The sequence below is a fragment of the Camelus bactrianus genome, chromosome 23 (genome assembly GCF_048773025.1).
Source record: "Camelus bactrianus isolate YW-2024 breed Bactrian camel chromosome 23, ASM4877302v1, whole genome shotgun sequence".
NCBI classification, from domain to species: domain Eukaryota; kingdom Metazoa; phylum Chordata; class Mammalia; order Artiodactyla; family Camelidae; genus Camelus; species Camelus bactrianus.
The window spans coordinates 27,590,859-27,610,639 of NC_133561.1; the positions used below are offsets into that span (position 1 = coordinate 27,590,859).

Consider the following 19,781-nt stretch of genomic DNA (forward strand, 5'->3'; position numbering starts at 1 on the left):
GGCTTTATACTGCACTTGGGAGATGCCAAATACCGTGCCAAGCACTTTACATGAAGTAATTTTTTGAATGTCCACAACCCCCCCCTGTGAAGAGGTAACATTATTTACCTCACTCTACAGATAAAAAACTGAGGCCCAGAGAACTTAAACTTTCCCAAGTCTGTAGTAATTGATGGCGTTGGGTTTGAATCTCAATAGATTGGCTCCGGAGGCCAGGCTTTTAATCATTGCCAGATAGCGTTTGGAAAAGACAGGAACTATTATTCCATTATTCTCACTGAATAGATGAGGAAACTGAAACCAAGCATCTAAGTAACTCATCCAGGGTCACAGGGGTAAGAGGCAGAGTAAAGGCAGGATTCCTGCCCTAGAAGCCACGGGCTTCCCTCGGAAGGAACCAAGTGTCCTGCCTCCCTTACACAGGCCCACAGGTAGTAGGGCCAACTCCCAATCTCTAACCCCTTATTTGTGGTTAACTGTCCCCATACCGCCGGGTGAGTATGGGGCACGAAGGAGGGGAGGCACCTCCTTGACTTAGATCTGACCTCCCAGTTGCTTCCAGTTCCCCAGACCACCAGCCCCGAGGGTTGAAGTCTAGGCCCCGGTCTGGGAATTTTCTCACCCCGGGTTAGAAACGGGGGAGGGCGGTGGGGGACGGGCTGGGCGAGGCCGAGCCGCCCAGGAACACAGAGTATCATATTTCTCGCAACCCGCCAATCCTGAACGCAGGAGGGCGTGGCCACACCTGGGGGCGTGGCTGGACGGCGGAGGGGGCTGCGGCGTCCTGGGGCGAGGCTCTGACGTGATCTCGGAGCACCTGGGCCGGGCAGGTAAGGGCCGGTGCGGGACTGGGAGCGGACCCCGCGGTCCCTACCTGCGCAGAGCCAGGTGTTTCTTACCCAGCCGGTGGAGGAGCGCGGTGGCGACGGACGATCTTAACTGGGGAGTTGGTTCGGAGGAACGTCCGCTTCTGGCAGCCGGATTGAGGAAAAGGTGGGGACGCCAACTTCTGGAGACTGGCTTAAGGGGAGGGAGAACACACCCGCTGGTGGAGAAGGGTCCCCTCCAGGGTTTGTGGGGTGAGGAAAGTTTGCTTAAGGACATCTGTTTGTTTGGGGATACCATCTGGGGCTGGGTGTCCGTCGCTCTGCTCCAGGTGGTTTTTGGACGGGTCCTAGCCCTAGAGAGCTAGGCCCTTCCCAACAGTACCCCCCAGCCCCACTTCTGTTGACTCCCTTTCCCTCCCTGCCCAGCTGAAATGTACTGCTCTCGGCCTCTACCCGCCCACCATCGGGTAGAGCTCAGGTGCCTCCACCTCTCGGGTCCTACCAGCTGTATCCCAAAGAGGGCATTTCTTAGGCCGGCTCGCCCTTAATCCTGGTGGGTGTCTTGGGAAATTGAGGGTAGGGACGGCCAGTAACTTTAGCCAGTGTGTTTTCTCTCCTGGAATTTGTTTAGCACAGTCGAGCCCTTGGCCCTGGCCCTGGGAGACACCCGTGAATTTCCAAGTAGCCAAGCTAGGCCCTGGGGAGGGTGGCGCCGGGTGTGGTTGCTCTGGGGGTGAGGCCCTCTTGCCTGAAGGGGCTGGAGGGAGGGTGTGGAGAAGTGAGGAAAGTCTTCCAGGCCTGGCTGGAAAGCAGGCCCGGGGTGCCGCTCTTTACAGGGAGCGAGCTGTGTGGAAGAGGGGTCATCCCTGCCCCATCCCTGCCCCAACCCTGCTCTCTTGGTGGATGTCAAAAGTGGAAGCCAGGGAAGGGAGAGGGAGAAGGGGTTTGAGTAGGGGTTGGTGATGACTGGTACTGGTCTAGGAGAGTCCTTTAGGGTTAGATGTATCTATAATGCATAACACCAGCGCTCAGTACCCTGTAGCTCCCTCTCACCAACCCCCAACTTTGATCAAGCAGGGAGGAAGGGCATAGGAATTATGGCTAGTGGCCCAGAATTTACCCCTAAACCGAGCTAAACTAAATGGAGGAAAAACTGAGGAACTTGGAAGATGGCATTTCAGGTCCCTCCAGGAGGAAGGGAAAAAGCAGGACCATCGCTGATGCCTGTCTGCAAGAAATGAGGGGTGTGTTTTACTCTGAGTAAAACCACTGACAGTTGAATCTTGGCTTTGGGTTGGTGGTGTCCCTGAAAACTGGTCTGGGCAGGGGCTGCAGAGGTGCAGTAGGGATGTTTATAGGGGATCTCTTCCCTTGAGTAGGGGTGTGAGAGAGGATGGTTCATGCCTTGGGGAGATTGAAAACTTCCCCACGTGAGGGGAGTGGATGGGTTAGCATCTTTGTTCTTTGGCTGGTTGAATACTTGGTGGAGACACAGGCCTTGAATTTCACTTTGATGGCAGCTAGAGATACCAGGGATGAGTTCAGGTAGGCTAGGGTAGTTCTATGGGCATTGGGATTTGAGTGGTGAGAGTATTTTGAAAGAGAACTCTGGTTTAGGTGTGTTTGGGGTGGGTGTCATGCAGCTCCTCCCTAACCACTTCATTGGCCCTCTGTGTTGCTTGGATCTTTGTTGATGTTTTTGGTTTACTTTCTTGGTGTATAGAAGGGAAGGACTTAGAAGTCTGAGTGTAGTGGCAGGATTTGGTACAGCACACTCTGACTTAGAAGTGTTGGGTCCAGCCCCCAGGTAAAGTACTTTTCTGTGCCTCAGTTAACTCAGCTGTAAAATGGGGATGATAGTAATACTACCTCCACATCATGAGGATGAAATCAGACACTTAAGTAAAACTGCACATAAAAACTGTAAAGCCTATGTAGATAAAAAGGGTTGTTGTTACCATGGTTTAATTAGCTGAAGGCCATCATCTTTTATACCTTCCAATGGCCAAGAAATGTCTTAGCTTCCTGTGGTTAAAAAATACTCCTTGTGGTGTTTGGTTCTTAAGTTATGAATCAAAACATGTCATTGTAGGAAAATGTGGATCCTATATGAAAGTATATAGGCAAGTATAAAATTCACCCATAATCCTATCACCAGGTTACCATTAAGAACTTCTTATTGCATTGGTGTATTATTTCTTTCCCTTTTTTTATTCTATGTGTGTATGTATGCAAGTGCATGTTATGTTACAAGATGGAGACACTACTGTCCAGTCAATATGGTATGATGCCTTTTCCCCCCTTAACTACCTATTTAAACATTTTTCCAAATCCAGTAAAAATTCTTCAGATGCCACGATGGCTGCATAATGCAGCAGCCTATGAATGTTTTGTTAGCCATGTTCCTCTGTTATTTCAGTTGCTTCCAGTTTTTTCCCTCTCTGCCCGTTTTTATCATCTTCGTTACTGGGTGGCAGGTGGAGGAGATCTTGGCTGACTTTCCGAAGATGGACAGGGTTAGCCCGGCTGGAGGTGGGGCCTGGAGGAGGAGGCTGGGGCAGGTGCCATCCTATGTGGTGCCATGTTGGGAGAATGGTGAGAACACAGGGCTCTAGATCTTAATCTTCGATCTCCATGGGTGGCTGCGTCTCCCTCCCCATCTCTATGTGCAGTTCCTTGTGTTGGCCTGGTTGTCTTAATTTTTTCTTGATGTGCTGTGGATCAGCTAGGATGAGGCCTTTTCTTCAAAGCCCGTGATGCGTCAAGAGGCAGAATTGACGTGTCAGCAAGGCTCAGGGGAGGGACTGACCAGTATTGCAATAGAAATTCTCAAAAGTCCCTCACTAGGTTGACCAGTTTGCTGCCCACTTCCCTTTTCTCTTTGTTTTTCCCTCGCCCCATCCCCCTCACAGAGGCCAGGACTGAGGACGAGGAGGCTAGAACTTGCCCTGGGGAGAATATGCATTCCCTCCTCCTTGTGAGGTAAATGTTCTTTGGGGTGTGATGGCTTGACTTGCTGCCCTACAAAGCCACCTAAACTAAGGCCAAGAACTTGGGGGTGGGGGGCACTAGAGCCACGTCACATGCCCACTGTGAGCTTTGCTCCCAGGGGGAGAGTTTCAGTTGCAGGACTTGGTAACTGGGTCAGAAGGCTCAGGTGAGAGCAGGTCCAGCCTTGCTCCTAAAGTGCCAGTGGCCGAGTTGGGTTTGAGTTGGGTTTGAGTTTTCCTGCTTGTTGGGTACCTGGCTGGGGAGAGAAGTGGGGTTACGGGGGCAACCGCCTCAGCTAAGCTCCTCCAAGTGGGAGCCCCCAGCTAACTCAACTGGTTTGGTTTCCGAACTGTGATCCATGTGGGAATCTTTCTGGTGTGAAGGTGACTCAGTTATGTCCCTTTCCTCATGCCATTATGGGGTTTGAGCAGCTCCAGCGTGGATTTCTTCAGGAAGTCTGATGAAAACATGGTGTTTGGTAACTAACACTGTGCTTGTCACACAGGAGCTGACGATCAAATATTTGTTGAATGAACATTATTTTGCAGGCATCTCTTTCTCACCCGAGCTAAAAAACAAAGTCAAATAAGAACACCAAAAGAGCTAGACACAACATCCCAGGCAACCAGTTGTCCAGTGATGGTCTTTCCTTTAGGCGCCCAATCTGGGCAGGCTTTTGTTTCCCCGCTGTGAGTGCTGGCTACTGCTGGATGTTCTCTGCTACGCTTCGCTCTGCCCTTGTATTTTTATGAGAATCAATTGCAGACTTTACCCAGGCTGGCTCCTGCAGCCAATCAGTTCATCTCAGTCTCTGTGGGTAGATAAACAGACCCGGGTGAGGAGGCTGCCCTGGCAGGGCTTCTGAGCTTTCTCAGACTCAGTTACAGGGAAGGGTTCTCAGGCTTTGTCTCCACTGCTCCCAAGCCTTCTCCCAGACACTGCATTGTCTTGTGGATAACCAGCTTGGACCCCCCCCCCTTTTTTTTTGTACAGAAACTTTGAGTGATCCAGAGAAAGGAAAGCTGACTTGAGGCCCAGCTCTCAGATCCCCGTGGATACACTGCCTGCTCATCTATGTAAGTGAGGACTTTGGAACCAGGACCTGTCCCTCGCTTACTTTTCTCTCATCACGATGCTGTCATTTCTTACGAAAATATTCCCACTCGCCTTAGTTGTCTAAAAAGAGAGTGTGCCTCAAGTTCTTGCCCATATCCTCGCTGTTTCCGTAACTTTTTTCTTCCCTCTCCTGAGATGAGATTAAAAAGAGCAATTTCCCTTCTCTTCCAAAGCCCTTGGTACTTCACGAAGGACTATGTTCCAGTAGGGATGACATCATCTTTTTATTTTTCTGCTTCAGGATTTAAACAGAAGAAATGCGATCTACTTACGTGATAAGTCTGATTTGGCTAGAGCATGAAGTATAAATGGCTTTGGAATAAGAATCAAAAGAACCTTTTAACCTCTCTTCTTTTCTTCCCCAGCTGGCACAGTTGATTCCCATATTCAGTTTCTTGGCAGTAATCTAATGAAACTGTAGCCCTATCAAGCGGGAACAGTGGCTGGGAACTTTTCCCAGGGGCTGGCCTAATACTCCTGCTTTCTCTACTTCTCCCCCCTCCCCCCAACCCAGATCATGGCCCTCCACCCCCGCAGAGTTCGGCTGAAGCCTTGGCTGGTGGCCCAAGTGGACAGTGGCCTGTACCCTGGGCTCATCTGGCTACACAGAGACTCCAAACGCTTCCAGATTCCCTGGAAACATGCCACCCGGCATAGCCCCCAACAGGAGGAAGAAAATACCATTTTCAAGGTAAACGTCTTCTAGAATCTGACTCGAAATGTTTTCCAGTTCTCTCTGACCTTTCTGGTTCCTTGTTCTGTTCTGTTTTCAATTTTGGCACGAGGAATGTACTAGATCTGTTGCTGATGCAACAGAAAGAATGTTTATGATGTAGGGGGGGAGCAAACTTAGCCGGCATAGTAATTTCTCTTGTTGGGGCACGTCTGTTATGGTTGAGGTCATATATTCTTTCCCATCTTTCCCATCGGTCAAAGGTACTCAACTCACAAAGTCATGTCCCAAAGGATCCCTGGTGCAGTTGCCTAAACTCCTGGAAGTGTGGGTAGGATGTGTTTGTTCCTAGAGCTCCCAAGGGTCAGCCAACAATTGACACTTCCCCTTCATTCACTAGGTGTTCTGCTTTGGAGGGAGGTGCTTGGGCCAGGGAAATGGTTATCCAGACCAGGGCAGAACCTCTGAGAGTGAGCATGCCCCTAACATGGCCTGGAGGGTGGGTCTTGAGGGCCCTCTGCTTGTTTTTCTTTTGAAATTAAAATATTTTGCCCCATCTGTAACCTCCACTTAAAAGATGACTTAATTACAAACTTTTTTATTCTATAAATATGTTTTCTTAAATAAAGAATAGCTCTGATATGAGAGTTATTTTGCTTAACTGGAAATAAGACTTAATCACGTGGCATTTTACAAAATTAAAGTGAAGCCAAAGTCTCAGACAGAAGTAGGTGGGAAACTGCTCGTGGGAAGGGTGTTCTGTGGTTTGTAATTCTGAAGCCTGTGCCTCTGATGCAGAGCAGCTTCTCTGCACTGGTCAGTCTTCCACCTCTTGTGTAGCTTTAGTTTCTGCACCCTCAAGACATGGAGAAGTGAGTTTACCCATTTCTTCCCTGACTATAAGTTAGAAATCAGAGGTAAAATCCAGTCCCTACCCTGGGCCTCTCAAGGTTGATGCCCCAGCGTTCTTGCTGAGATTGTAGTGGGAAAGGCGGGCGCATATCTCAAAGGAGGGCCATCCTGGAGTTGTTTCCTGCCCAGCTCAGTTATATTAAGCAGAGAGACGAGAGGTGGAGAGAAAATTGGCCCGAGAGTACTTAGCAAGTAAAGAAATGCTTTTAATTTAAAAATTACATAATGATGTAAAAGTGATAAGGGGAACATCTGTAAACCAGCATCCATTATTCGAGCTGGCATCAGAGGGGGAATGGGCCTGCCTTGGCCCAGCTGGCCTCTCGCTGTGGCCCTGGTCTGAAACTGACTTTGCTGTTGAAGCGTCTGGTGGCAGCTGGCTGTCGGGGAAGAGGCTGGTTCCTGAAAGCCCCGCTCACGAGAGTGATCTGTGTGCTTAGGGCTTAAGGAAGTCTGTGGGGAGCTACTTTGTCTTATTTATATCTGTGTATCTGTTTACAGAATGCTAAGAGAGGGCCTTGGGAGTCAGGAGAAGAGGGAGGTGCTTTCACAGATCCCAAATTCTGACAGGCTTCTGGCAGGATGTGGGGTGTGGGGAGTGACGACTAGCATTAAGTGAGTGCCTACTGTATACCCTGTGACCATTATCTCATTTAGTTCTCGACAACTGTTTAAGGGGGGGCGTCACCCTCATGTTGTAGATGCGAAAGCTGAGTCTGAGAGAGGCTACATAATTTGCCCAAATCACACAGCCAATAAGTGATGGGGCCAGGATTTGAACCCAGGCCTGTCTGGTCCCCCATTTTCATACAGCCCTTTCTGACCAGCAGTCGGAAGTCCTGGCTTCAGATCCTGCTACCATCAATTGCACGTGTGGTCTTGGACAAGTCACATAATCTCTTTGGGCTTTAGCGTCCCCTTCAGTACAATGGGGATGAAACCAGTCTTGCCTGCCTCACAGGATTGTTGTGGGAATTGAGTGAAATAAAGTGTGGGAAGGGACTTGTAAATTACCATACAAATGCAGAGACTATGTCCATTTTAGGTAGAGAAATAGGGGCCCACCCAGTGACCAAAATCTCAGAAGCAAGACTCAGAATGGGTTTGAACAAGGAGTGATTCTGGATCACAGTGATTGCCATGTGGTGGGTACCACTCTGCTGCCTCAGCCTTGGGTCCTTAGCACCACCTGATTGGGCCCTGGGGAGTGGCTGCGTTGTGAGCAGGAAGGCTGGTGCTGTGGTTCTGGGTTAGTCTGGCTGCTCTCTGTGGAAGGGCAGGGATTTGGGGAGCCACAGAAATTTGCAGACCTGGGCCAAAGTCAGCACAGTGTCAGCCAGCTGGGTGGGGCCAGCGGGGGAGTGGACAGCGAGCATCAAACAAACAGAGGGGACAACAGCAGCCAGGTACCACCAGGCACAACTGGAGACGTGCCTCTCCGACACTAAGGACCAGTGAGGTTGAAATCCCCTGCAGAGGGCTGGATGGAATGGTGCCTACTGAGTCGCCCACCCAGGGCAGCAACTTTGTCAAACCTCTTCATCCCATACTGCAAAACTAGCGGAGGAGCCCCTGGCTCTGGGAAAATGGTAAGAACAAGTGAGTGACTTGGAGGAGAAGGATTTAGATTAGCTATTGGAGGAAACTGCCTCATGATTCTGAGGCTCTGCACGGAGTGACTGAGGGAGACCAGAGATCTCAAAGGATGGGGCAGAAAAATTCCATTTTGGCTTGAGGAAGAAGCCTGTGGTCAGGAGCAGAGGCAAGGATTTGGGATTGGACGAATGATATTCCCTATCCACTGGAACAAGCTGGTGTGTGCTTCCTGATCCTGAACTCTGCCAATGATACCCCCCTTTTCTGCACAAGAACGTATGTCACACTCCTGAAGAAAGCGTAGAGATCTGAGAATACATTTGCCGTGGGAGAGGGCGGACCTTCCGTGAGCAGAAACATAAATGCCTGTTAGCCCTGGAAATGGAAAACCAGAGAGGTGGGGCCAAAGTGGTCTTAGCCCTGGCCACCAACCACTGGTGTTTCCAGCAAAGTCTTTCCACGTGGGAGTTTGAAGACGTAGGGAGAGGCAGGGGGTGTGAGTTTATTAGGACTTGGGGCCCTCAGCCTCAAGGTGAAGCAAACTGAACCCCCAGAGTATGCTTCCTGCCTTCCTACAGGCTGTTACCCCTAAAGGCACTTGGTTTCTAAAGTTATTTGGGCATCGGATTAAAGACTGACAGGGGACCAACTAAGTTAAAAAGAAACTACCTGAAATCCTCTCTCTACATTTACCATTGGCATTTTGGTGTGTATTTGTTCCAGACTTCTCTTTTCAGCCCTTCATTATGGCCATTGTAGTCTTGACAGGTGGTGCTGGCACCAACACTTGAGATAAGTCTCCTCTTTTCAAAAGACGGTATTTGTGTGTGGCTTTGTTTCCCTTGGGCCCTGCCTTGCCTGGTCCCCAGGGTGGTGTTTCCTGCTGCAGGCTCTCTACTTTGGGGTTGGGATGATGGGGCAGTCAGGCTGGGGTGTGTATGTCTTGTCTGTATGAGGGAAGGTGGGCACACTTTGCAGTTTCTGGGCCACAACAGGCACTCACTGCAGTTTCCTATCCTTCAGGCCTGGGCCGTGGAGACCGGAAAGTACCAGGAAGGGGTGGATGACCCTGACCCAGCTAAATGGAAGGCCCAGCTCCGCTGTGCTCTCAACAAGAGCAGGGAATTCAACCTGATGTACGATGGCACCAAGGAGGTGCCCATGAACCCAGTGAAAATATATCAAGTGTGTGACATCCCCCAGCCCCAGGGCTCAATCATTAACCCAGGTGAGGACCCAGCTGCTGGGGAGAAGGCTCCGGGCTGGACCCTTAAAGAGACAGTTGACTTGAAAAATGCCTTGCTGCCAGAGTTTACGACTGGTAGACAAGAAAGCCTTTCCCTAGGAAGGGCCCAGAGAACAAAAGACAGAAACTCGGCAAAGTCTTCCTGCTCACTCAGTGGAACAGTAAAGCATTAGAAAGTAGAGGGAGTATAGAGTTCTATAAAAATAGCTTCTCGTGGGACTCAGCACTGAGAAGAGAGGCCAGATAGTTCAGAATAAAGAGGGATTAAAACTTAGAAGGTTTGAGTTCTAACCCTGGTTCTTTTCACTTCACTACCTGTGGGACATTGAATCCAGCCCTTTGAACTTTTGAGCCTCAGTTTCTTCCACTGTGAAACCTGGGCTCTCAGCTTTCCTGCCTACTTCAAAGGCTAGTCTGAGAATCAGTTGACATGACATGTGACAGCTATTAAGTTCTCTTTATGAACGATGGGTGAGTGATCATTTAATTTGTAGGTCACTTTTGTTAGAAGAATACTACCCAATCCTCCTATTTACTCAATGTTTAACGAGTTCTGATTATGAGCCAGATAATTGAGACTTGGCCTCCAGTGAATCCAGTGAGGCCCTGCCATGAGAGAAGGGTCTGTCCTCACATTTAAGCTTACAGAGGAGAGAAGTTGCAGTCCATGAGTCCTTAAAAAGGGTGCTAAAGTGTAGGAAGAGGTGTAGAGTAGGAATTAAAAGATTTCCAGGAGAAGGGACTAGGGTCTGCAGCTCCTGGATAGGAGAGGACGAGCTTGCACTCGGGCTCTGTAGGAAGAGTTGGAACTGGGGTGAACTCTTGGTTCCCACTCTTTGGCTAGGGCACTGGGGGTGCACACTGAACTCACTGGCACTCCCTAGCTGGCACAGTGGGTCAGCTGCAGGGGTGGCAGTGCAGCCTGAGCGGCCCACTTACGGGCTTGTATGTCTGTTTCTTGGGTAGGATCCACTGGATCTGCTCCTTGGGATGAGAAGGATAATGATGTGGATGACGAAGATGAGGAAGATGAGCTCGACCAGTCACAGCACCACGTTCCCATCCAGGACACCTTCCCCTTCCTGAACATCAATGGTGAGTAGGGGCAGTGGGTGGCACAGAGGGATGAGGAGGTTGTAAGGGGCTTTGACTTTGCAGCTGTTGACCGCTCAGCCACCACTGCACTGGGAGCAGTGACTGGATTTTGAGGCCAGGCTGCCAGTCTGTTAGCAGGTAGGGGTCATAGGCAAAGGAACTCCTCAGGCCCAGTTACCCCAGTGGGGTGGCTTCTAGGCAGAGAGAGCATCTTCTGAATCTTATGTGATAATTCAGAGAAATTAAAAATTTAAATTCATTCTCAGTTCCACATGCAAATATATCAGCTGTTATGAATTTTGCCGATTTCCATCAGGTCAAGTGCAGACATCATTTTCATGAATTGTAGACAGATTCCTCCACCTTTTCTCTTGGTATAAATTTTCTGTCACTTGCTTAACAGGATCTACTCTGCTAAGGCTGTATCATGGGAAACTTGCGACTTCTACAGCTCTTAATACTAGGCTCTGATAGAATTTATCTACTAGAGGCTTTATCTTATTTTTTTTTTAATGGACTTTTGGAATTCAGCTTCCTAGGAAAAATGAGTTTAGAGGCTGATGGGTCCCTGTGTGACACAGCAGGTACTGAATCTCCCATTGCACATCCTGAAGATGCTCAAACACAAGGTGTATTGCCCTTCCACAGCATCTTCACTTGAACTGACATGCTCCTGGTCACATGACGTGCATTCAGTTGAGCAGCTTTTCACTGCCTTTCTAAGTTCCATCTGGCTGCTACGGGTCAAATGACAGAGACTTGTGCCACCTAGAAAATTTAGTAAATCAAGATGATTCCTTTAGGATTTTGGAGTACCCTACTCTAGGTGAGGTCCCTACCTTTGAGAGTCAGAAAATGATTCTTAGCTGTCTACTTTTCCCCCTTCACTTACCTTGTCATTTATAACTTTGCATCCAAGTGATGAGTAAAGAAAAATATCATAATACTCTCTCGGGTCAGTATGGCCACAAGCTACAGTCCCACTTAGCAAAATTTTTAGAGTTGGACATTTGGAAATATGAGATCCTCTCCCAAATCCTTGGTTGACTCAGTCAGTCATTCTCACCCCTTAAAAGGATGCAACCTATTTCCAGGATCCTGATTTCCTATTTCTTTTCACATTTTATTCAAGCTGATGTTGTGTGGCCTTATGTCATGGGCCATTTTGGATCCTTTATGGAAACATGAGCATATATTGAATACAAAAAAGTAAAATGGGTATGTAGATTCAGCCAGACTTGTACACAGAGGGTCAAAGAAACATTAACCTCTGTGATTGCAGAGCTGTTGGGCAGAGGAAGAAGAATTATTGAAGAATAGATGCCAAAAAGATGAGGCTAGGAGGAAAAATCTGTAGACTTTGGAGAAAGCCAATTTTGACAATAGCAGGAAAGTAGGATGGGCTTTTCATTCTCTCTCTTAAAAGCTTTAACTGGATCCTTTTGAATAAATAATATTCTTACCTGGTTTAAAAGTCATAATGGTACCAAAAGGTAATCAGCTGAAAGGCTTTCCTTCCATCCTGTCTCTGAACATCCCAGTTCCTTCCCTGAAGGAGACAAATCTTTCCAGGTTCTTGAGTATCCTTCCACATGTTTCATGCAGGTAAACGTATTTGTTTATTTTAAAAGGAATTTTTATTCATTAACATTTACTTGAAGCTAATCAACTAATTCAGTTGAGTTCACTTTATAGAAGATAACCAGCTTCTACTTAATTGCTGGGTTCAGATTTTGCAACAGGGAACCTCTCATTCATGTGCATTTTAATTTAACCCCAGAGAAAACTCACTTGTCTGTTAATCATCAGCAAATGCATGTTTTCAGAATTATGAGTTTGAAAGAACTAACAAGATTAGGAAGCAGAAGCAAGGGAACCTTACGGCTTTTTGTGTTTGTTGGGGGAATCATTGACGGGCTGCCACACTGAGTCGTGGGACTCTTACGAGTTGACCTTTCAGGTTTTCGATGTGCTTGTGTGCGGTGCCCCTGCCTGCTCACCCACATCCCTCTGTTCTAGGTTCTCCCATGGCACCAGCCAGCGTGGGCAACTGCAGCGTGGGCAACTGCAGCCCCGAAGCAGTGTGGCCCAAAACCGAGCCTCTGGAGATGGAAGTGCCCCAGGCACCCATACAGCCTTTCTATAGCTCTCCGGAGTTGTGGATCAGCTCCCTCCCAAGTAAGTGAGCCTTGGTTTTCTAGCTGGGTCTTCAGCTCCTATTATAGTCCATTTCCTGCCCCACCTTCTGCCTCTGTGTCTTTGCCATGTATAGAATAGTCCCCCAGGGAGCCTCTGTGTCTGGTTCCTGGCTGGCTGATGAGTCACCAGGGAAGAAGTAAAGAAATACAAGCCCATACCTACTTGGCCCTGGGGATGCTCTGATTGGTTGCAGTGCAGCTGTTGGTTATTCACCTCTTGGGTGGGTGGGAAGGCCTGGGTTTATCAGTTTGGCCAGGCATTTGGGGACAAGGCCAGTTGTGGGATAGGGAAGTTAATGGCTTTGGATTTGGTCAAGGAGGCTCTTGGATTTTGAGAGGCTTTAGGACCCAGAGAAAATCTCTTTCTGAACTGGGCAGATACAGCTCAGTGAAGAATCAATGCCATTGCTCCATCTCCCTTTCACAGTACACGTGGTGGGCGGTGTGAATACTAACATCTTGTCCAAGAGGCTGATAACTTTGATAAGACTTAAAGGTTTCAGTGTACACTTGCTGAGTGAAAATTTACTTTGCTGTGAACTATGTCCTTCTATGATCTATTTTTAGCAGAGATCAACAGTGAGTGCTCATATGTATACTTTTCAGTACTTGTTCCTCCTGTATTTTTAAACAGTGAGCCAAAAATGGTACACAAACCAGGTGCCTTAGTTTTTAGCTCCTTCCAGTGCCTAGTGATGTGAAGACTCAGTCCTTACAAAATGGGGAGATCAGGACCCAGCACTTTGGTTGGAGAAATTCTAGCTATTAGGGTGTGGTGACTGAACAGAGATAGTATAGATGGACTTTGAATTGTTTGCTTCAAGGCAGCCTTTTGAGTGACCATTCCAGGGATGTGTTGATGTCTCCCTTTATTCCAGGAAGGATAACTATAGCAGTGGCCTTCCTGAATGCTGGTTGAAAGGTGGCTTGATCTTGACGGACCTGCAGAAGTCCTAGGGATGGACAGGCAGAGCAGCAGGGCAGGAGTCTCACTGTCCTCTCTCACCTTGCAGTGACTGACCTGGACATCAAGTTTCAGTACCGTGGGAAGGAGTATGGGCAGACCATGACCGTGAGCAACCCCCAGGGCTGCCGGCTCTTCTATGGAGACCTGGGTCCCATGCCTGACCAGGAAGAGCTCTTTGGTCCCGTCAGCCTGGAGCAGGTCAAGTTCCCAGGTCCAGAGCATATCACCAATGAGAAGCAGAAGCTGTTCACCAGCAAGCTGCTAGACGTCATGGACAGAGGACTGATCCTGGAGGTCAGCGGTCATGCCATTTATGCCATCAGGCTGTGCCAGTGCAAGGTGTACTGGTCTGGGCCATGTGCCCCATCGCTTGTTGCCCCCAACCTGATTGAGAGACAAAAGAAAGTCAAGCTATTTTGTCTGGAAACGTTCCTTAGTGGTGAGTCTTTTCAGATGATTGAGGATGGGAACTGCTCCCCAGAAGTATGTCTTCCTCCTTCCTGCCCCCCTTTCCTGGCTCTGCAAAGATCTTAACCAAGAAATTTCTTCTGCAGGAAGTCAAGGTAGAAGAGAACCTTGACTCTAAAAGTGACCTGGGCAACAAAGAAGGTTGTTCCACTGCAGAGCTATGTATTTGAAGCCAGTTTTAGGTTGGCTGTGGCTCCTTTATTGCCAGAAGAGGGAGACAGTCTTGTCATTGCTCCCCAAATTCTACAAGCTTCTCCTTAACTTTGGAGGGTGACCCTGTTCATCAAAATCGGCAAAACATATACTCTTCTCATTTGGGACATATCTGAGTGGCAAATTCAAGCAGACATGTTTAGAGAGAGCACTGAGATGTGACTTTTCCAGTGTGATTTGAACCCCACGTCTAGTTTAAGTGATGTCCGATGGAATTCTCTGAAATGATGAAAATGTTCTATCTTTGTGTTGTTCAATATGGTGGCCACTAGCCACGTGTGGCTATTATGTAAATGTGACACATGTGACTAAGAAAGTATTTAATTTTAATTAATTTAGATTTACTAGCCACATGTTGTGGCTGGTGGCTACTATACTGGACAGCATGAAAGAGGGTATTTACTGAGTAGATATGGAATGACCTGGTACACTTAACTGCTCTTCCACATTCTGCAGATCTTATTGCCCACCAGAAAGGACAGATAGAGAAGCAGCCACCGTTTGAGATCTACTTATGCTTTGGGGAAGAATGGCCAGATGGGAAACCCCTGGAAAGGAAGCTCATCTTGGTTCAGGTGAGAAGATAATAATGTGTCAACAATTCTTTGCCTTTCTATCAGTGCTTTAGCCTCTAGGTCTGGGATTGAACCCTGAGTGAGGAGCCATGAGCCTGGGTGAGTTTTAATCCCATCAGATGGGGTAGCGACTCAAGCTTTGTACATTGTACAGTAGGACCAGGCTGGAGAATACCGGGTCCTCAAAGTGGAGGAATGCCTGATTCAATGGAGACCTTATTCTCTTACTGACATTGGAGTCTTGCTGAAACCTAACAGGATATGACTCTTTCCAGCTCTTTTAGAAAAACCTTTTGAGTAACTTTTAAGAACATGTTCTTATTTGAGGAAATGGCAGCAAGACCACTTGGATTTGGCTGTGGATTTGTGCAACAGGACAGGCAATACATGAAATTTGGGTAAAAGTCTTGCTAAAGAAGCAGTTATTTATTTAGGCATATGATGTGATGCTACATCTAGGTTCTTTACCTTCATTTGAACCAAATTCTAAAGTGAACCTTGGCAGGATGGTCCAGAGAGATGAAGGCATATTCTGCATCTAGAACTTAAGAGTGGAGGGGGGCTTCCCCATGGCCTCACTGGTCCTTCGTTCAATCTTGGATTCCTCCTGCTGTTTAAAAATACCCTTTTATCAGTAGATACTGGTGTGCTCTGTGTTCTGAACAGGTCATTCCAGTGGTGGCTCGGATGATCTATGAGATGTTCTCTGGTGATTTCACACGATCCTTTGACAGTGGCAGTGTCCGCCTGCAGATCTCAACTCCAGACATCAAGGATAACATTGTTGCTCAGCTGAAGCAGCTGTATCGCATCCTCCAAACCCAGGAAAGCTGGCAGCCCATGCAGCCCACCCCCAGCATGCAGCTGCCCCCTGCCCTGCCGGCCCAGTAATCACGAATGCCATCTTCCTTCTCTTTCTTTTTTTTTTTTTTTTTTTACAAGATTGTACATAGGGATATTTTTTATTATTCAGATTTAACTAGCTTTTAAACCTTTCTTCTTTCTAACAATGTTAGTACTCTCTGACTCTCCAAATATGCCTAGCTTGAAAGTTGATTTAATTTATGGAAAAAATCACCCTTCATACTTTTTTTTTAGACCTCCCAATGGTAGTGTCATGTAGAAGGAAATCTGGCCTGGGAGTTTGCACACCAGGGTTCTAGCTGCAGCTTTGTTCCCAATGGTGTGACCTTGAACCAGGTCATTTAACCTCTGGGCTTCAGATTCAGTACTGTTCAAGTGAAGGAGCTGGAATGATGCCTGAAATAATGCCAGCTTTAAAACTCTGACTTGCTGACTTCATTCTCCTTGTACAAGGCAAAACTGCCTGGAACAGAACCTTTCTGCCTTGTTCTTACACCACATTTTTTTCTTGCTTTCATTAAAGTCCCCTCAAGCACTGATTTGTCCAGGATTGATCTCCGTTTGACCTGTTCTGCTAGTATAGTAAGCCCGCTCCCTGGTGGGGGAAGTGAGAGGGAGGGGTGCCGGCTGGTTGCTTAGGAACCAGGCTTGATATCTAAATAGAAATAGGTGCCAAAGTCTGAAAGTCATCCAGCCTGTGGAGTAAAAGCTCATAAACTGAGCTTCTAAAGGGAAGCTGTTGACATAGAAGGCTTAGGGATTCTGTAGAAGAACTGGTTATCAGGTGTGCAGCTTGTCACCTCTCAAATACAGGCATACAGCGGAGAGATTGTGGGGTCAGTTCTGAACCACCGTGATAAAGTGAATATTGCAATAAAGCAAGTCACACCAATTTTTTGGTTTCCCAGTGCATATAACAGTTATGTTTACATTCTACTGTAGTCTGTTAAGTGTGCAATAGCATTATGTCTAAAACTACAGATGTGCATATCTTAATTAAATAATGCTTGATTGCTAAAAAATGCTAACCAACATCTGAGCCTTCCGTGAGTTGTAATCTTTTTGCAATAGTAACAGCAAAGATCATAGATCACCACAACAAACATAATAATTAAAAAGTTTAAATGTTGTGAGAATTATCAAGATGTGACACAGAGACACGATGTGAGCAAATGCTTTTGGAACAATGGCACCAATAGGGTTGCTTGATGTAGATTGGCTACAGACTTTCAATTGGTAAGAAACACAGGACATGCAAATTGCAATAAAGCGAAACACAATAAAATGAGGTATGTCCATACTGCTGTGTATGTGTGTGTGTGTGTGGTAGATGAGAGTACAGACCTGGTGATAGCCTTCGAAGAGGAGAGAGCTCTCTTTCTCTTTTTTTCCTGCTTTGAGGAAGACCTGGGAGTGAGCTGGGCATCCAGAACAAACTCCTCTGACTACAGAGGAAACAGGGACCATTCCCCCTCGTATGGAGATTTTTCCAGTCTTCCTGTCACTTGGATTTTTTGCACTTGGGAAAAATGAGATGTTGAATGTGCTGGCTGAGCAGTGCTCTTCTGGGAAAGGCTCACTTAGCACAAACCTGCTTGTCTCCCTTCCTGGTGAAGGTAGCTGGGTGGGAACCATTATGGTGAAGACTGGTGTAGAACCATTATGGTGAAGACTGGTGTATGCCACCAACTGGTCTGATGTATTAACTTTTGTTTGGTCTCTGACCCTTTTGCTCTTTTCTTTTTAAAGGTGAAATTATATGTAATTTAAACTTGAAGACCTAAATGGAAAGCAAGATGCTAATCTCTGGTTGCAGGCCCCCGTCCTCTGGAATACTGATACCTATTTGTGCCATGTTAAGAAAGTCCATGTCTGGTCTGCTACCCTTAAACCAAGCCACCTCCTACTTGCTCCCGAAGTGGAGCTAGCTGAAAAGTTGGGCCAGCTTTATTTCAAAAACCATAAGCTCCCCTTGATCACAGGTGGCAATGGGACTTATTTACTGAGAATGCTGTTGCTGAAGTGTGACCAAGGGAAAACTGGGTGCTCAGCTGTGAGCAGAAGTTGGGCTTCTAGAGAGCAGGAGACAGGCAAGGTATAGAAACTTCATATTTTGGGGGCATTTTGTTGAGTGGGTGAAGTGAGGGATTTGGTCTTGATGTCTGGCTGCCTCTGTCTGTATCTGCATAACTCAAACTGAAAAAGAACCCGCAGTAAATAAATTGGGAGAGAAGCTGTGGGATCTACGCTGGTCCCTTCCCATTATTCTGTGAGATGCTAACAGCCAGGCTGTCCACCTGGATTGGGGCCCAGATAATGTGAACTGGCAAAGTGTAAAAAACAGTGTTCTTAAGTGCCAAGAAGGATTGAACTTCTAGTATGTGACTCTAATGGGAAGTTTATGAATATATCAGAGGAATGGATGAGTGGTTTTAACTCAGTATCTGCTTGACTACAAACTTGCTGAAGGTAGGGACCGTTTGCCTTGGACTTTGCTGCTCTTAGCACAATAGCATCATAGCTTCTTCCTTGTTTTTTTTTTATCCTTTTCAGAAAAGAACACTGGGAGAGTGCACGCAGGGCTTTCCACTGATCTCCCTTAGTGCTCCTTCTCTGGTCCTGATGCCGGGTGCCCTTTTTTTCTTGGAAACTGTCTGCTATCGCCTTTGGAAGCCCCAGCACTCATTCCCTTGGTGTTTTCTACTTCCTTACCTTCACCTTGCTTAAGACTGGGAAGGGAGTTAGATGGTGACACCGGCTTTTCATTTCCTTCACTGTCCACCCCACTAACCTAGATTAGCTGTAGGTGTAAATTGGGGGTGCAAATGTTGGACCTGGGCTGGTCCCTTGCCCATAAAACTAGGTCCCTGGCTTTATGTTCCCATAGCACCCTATACTTCCTCTTTCAGAATAATCAGTTCCCTTCTAATTGCTCAGCATCTGTGTCCTGCTTGACTACAAACTTGTTGAAGGTAGGGACTATTTGTTTTGGACTTTGCTCTTCTTAGCACAGTGTCTAGTACATAGTATGTTCTCAAATATTTATTGTTAGAATAAATGAACTAAACAAGTCTTTCATTTTAGGAACTGATTGCTAACTACCACGGAAAAATCAAATAAATACGAATAACAAAGACATTCTAAAATTAATTTCTAGTCTCTGCTTTTGACTGCCTCTGAGCTAAGAATCAACGTTAGAGTGGGAATCCCTACAAGCTGGTCCTCCTTCCAGGCTGGCCCCACCTTTACTCCACAGTGGTCCTTTTTCAGTCTGAAGATACCAAGGTAGAGCCAGGAGTGAAACTTCCAGTATAGGTGCGCACAGTTCCCTTAGCCTCTGCCCTGCCCATGTATCAGTAAATTTGGGCCATTTCTTCACATAGGAATTTTCTCAAGAAATTCTTTCCCTTCGTGGTATGGGTCATTTTGCTGGGAATTAAAGAGGTGAAAGAAAATTTTTTCTTCTTAATGACCTAACTGAAAAGCTTCTTCATCTCTGCCTTATGCGAAGTCAGCAAACTGAATTCCTACAACTTGAGCTCCACAAAGGTGGGGTTTTTATCTGTTTTATAGGCTTTGATAACACCAGCGCCTAGAAGCGTGCCTAACACGTATTTGTTGGGTGAATACTCATTCCCTTCACACCCTGCCTAGAGATGGCAAACCTTGGCCAGGTCACTTGTCCACCCACTTCTCGGAATTCAGCCTCTCAAATTTAGGATTTAGACAGATGAAAGTAAAAACAACAACAAAATTTTGCAGCACTACCCGCAGGTGAGGATATTATGCAAAACACGTCGCTGGTCTTGAGATAACTTTCGTTTGGAGGGGAAAATACATTTCTCCAGAGACAAATCAAAGGGTGTTTTAACGCTCTGTGCCCCGCTTGCACATTAAATGGGACGCCAGACTTAAGCCAAGGGTAGACCAGGGCCAAGGGCCGAGCCGAGCGAGGGCGGCAGCCGGTTACCAACTGCGCCAGGTCCCGCCTCCTTTCGTCCACTCCCGCCCCTTCCGCTTTCCTACGCAGACGGGCGGGG

General features: G+C 47.2%; 1 protein-coding gene across 2 annotated transcripts; it reads left to right on the forward strand.

The window, feature by feature from the left end:
- The first annotated feature begins 781 nt into the window (after positions 1–781).
- IRF6 (interferon regulatory factor 6) lies at positions 782–17,041 on the forward strand. 2 transcript variants are annotated; one of them, XM_010949461.3, is made up of 9 exons: positions 782–993; positions 4,812–4,894; positions 5,449–5,625; positions 9,139–9,343; positions 10,328–10,456; positions 12,476–12,634; positions 13,668–14,060; positions 14,759–14,877; positions 15,544–17,041. In XM_010949461.3, the coding sequence occupies exons 3-9, from the start codon at positions 5,452–5,454 to the stop codon at positions 15,766–15,768; spliced, it is 1,404 nt and encodes a 467-aa protein (XP_010947763.1). In that variant the 5' UTR covers positions 782–993; positions 4,812–4,894; positions 5,449–5,451; the 3' UTR covers positions 15,769–17,041. The 2 variants fall into 2 exon arrangements, with proteins under 2 accessions (XP_010947763.1, XP_074207991.1); XM_074351890.1 differs by having other exon boundaries at positions 808–830.
- The last annotated feature ends 2,740 nt before the right edge of the window (positions 17,042–19,781 follow it).

Excerpts from the sequence above, each read along its gene's own strand:
- IRF6 (XM_010949461.3), top strand. The coding sequence starts at position 5,452 with ATGGCCCTCCACCCCCGCAGAGTTCGGCTGAAGCCTTGGCTGGTGGCC. Across the intron at positions 10,457-12,475 it reads CCCCTTCCTGAACATCAATG|GTTCTCCCATGGCACCAGCC; the intron begins GTGAGTAGGGGC and ends CCTCTGTTCTAG. Across the intron at positions 14,878-15,543 it reads GGAAGCTCATCTTGGTTCAG|GTCATTCCAGTGGTGGCTCG; the intron begins GTGAGAAGATAA and ends TGTTCTGAACAG.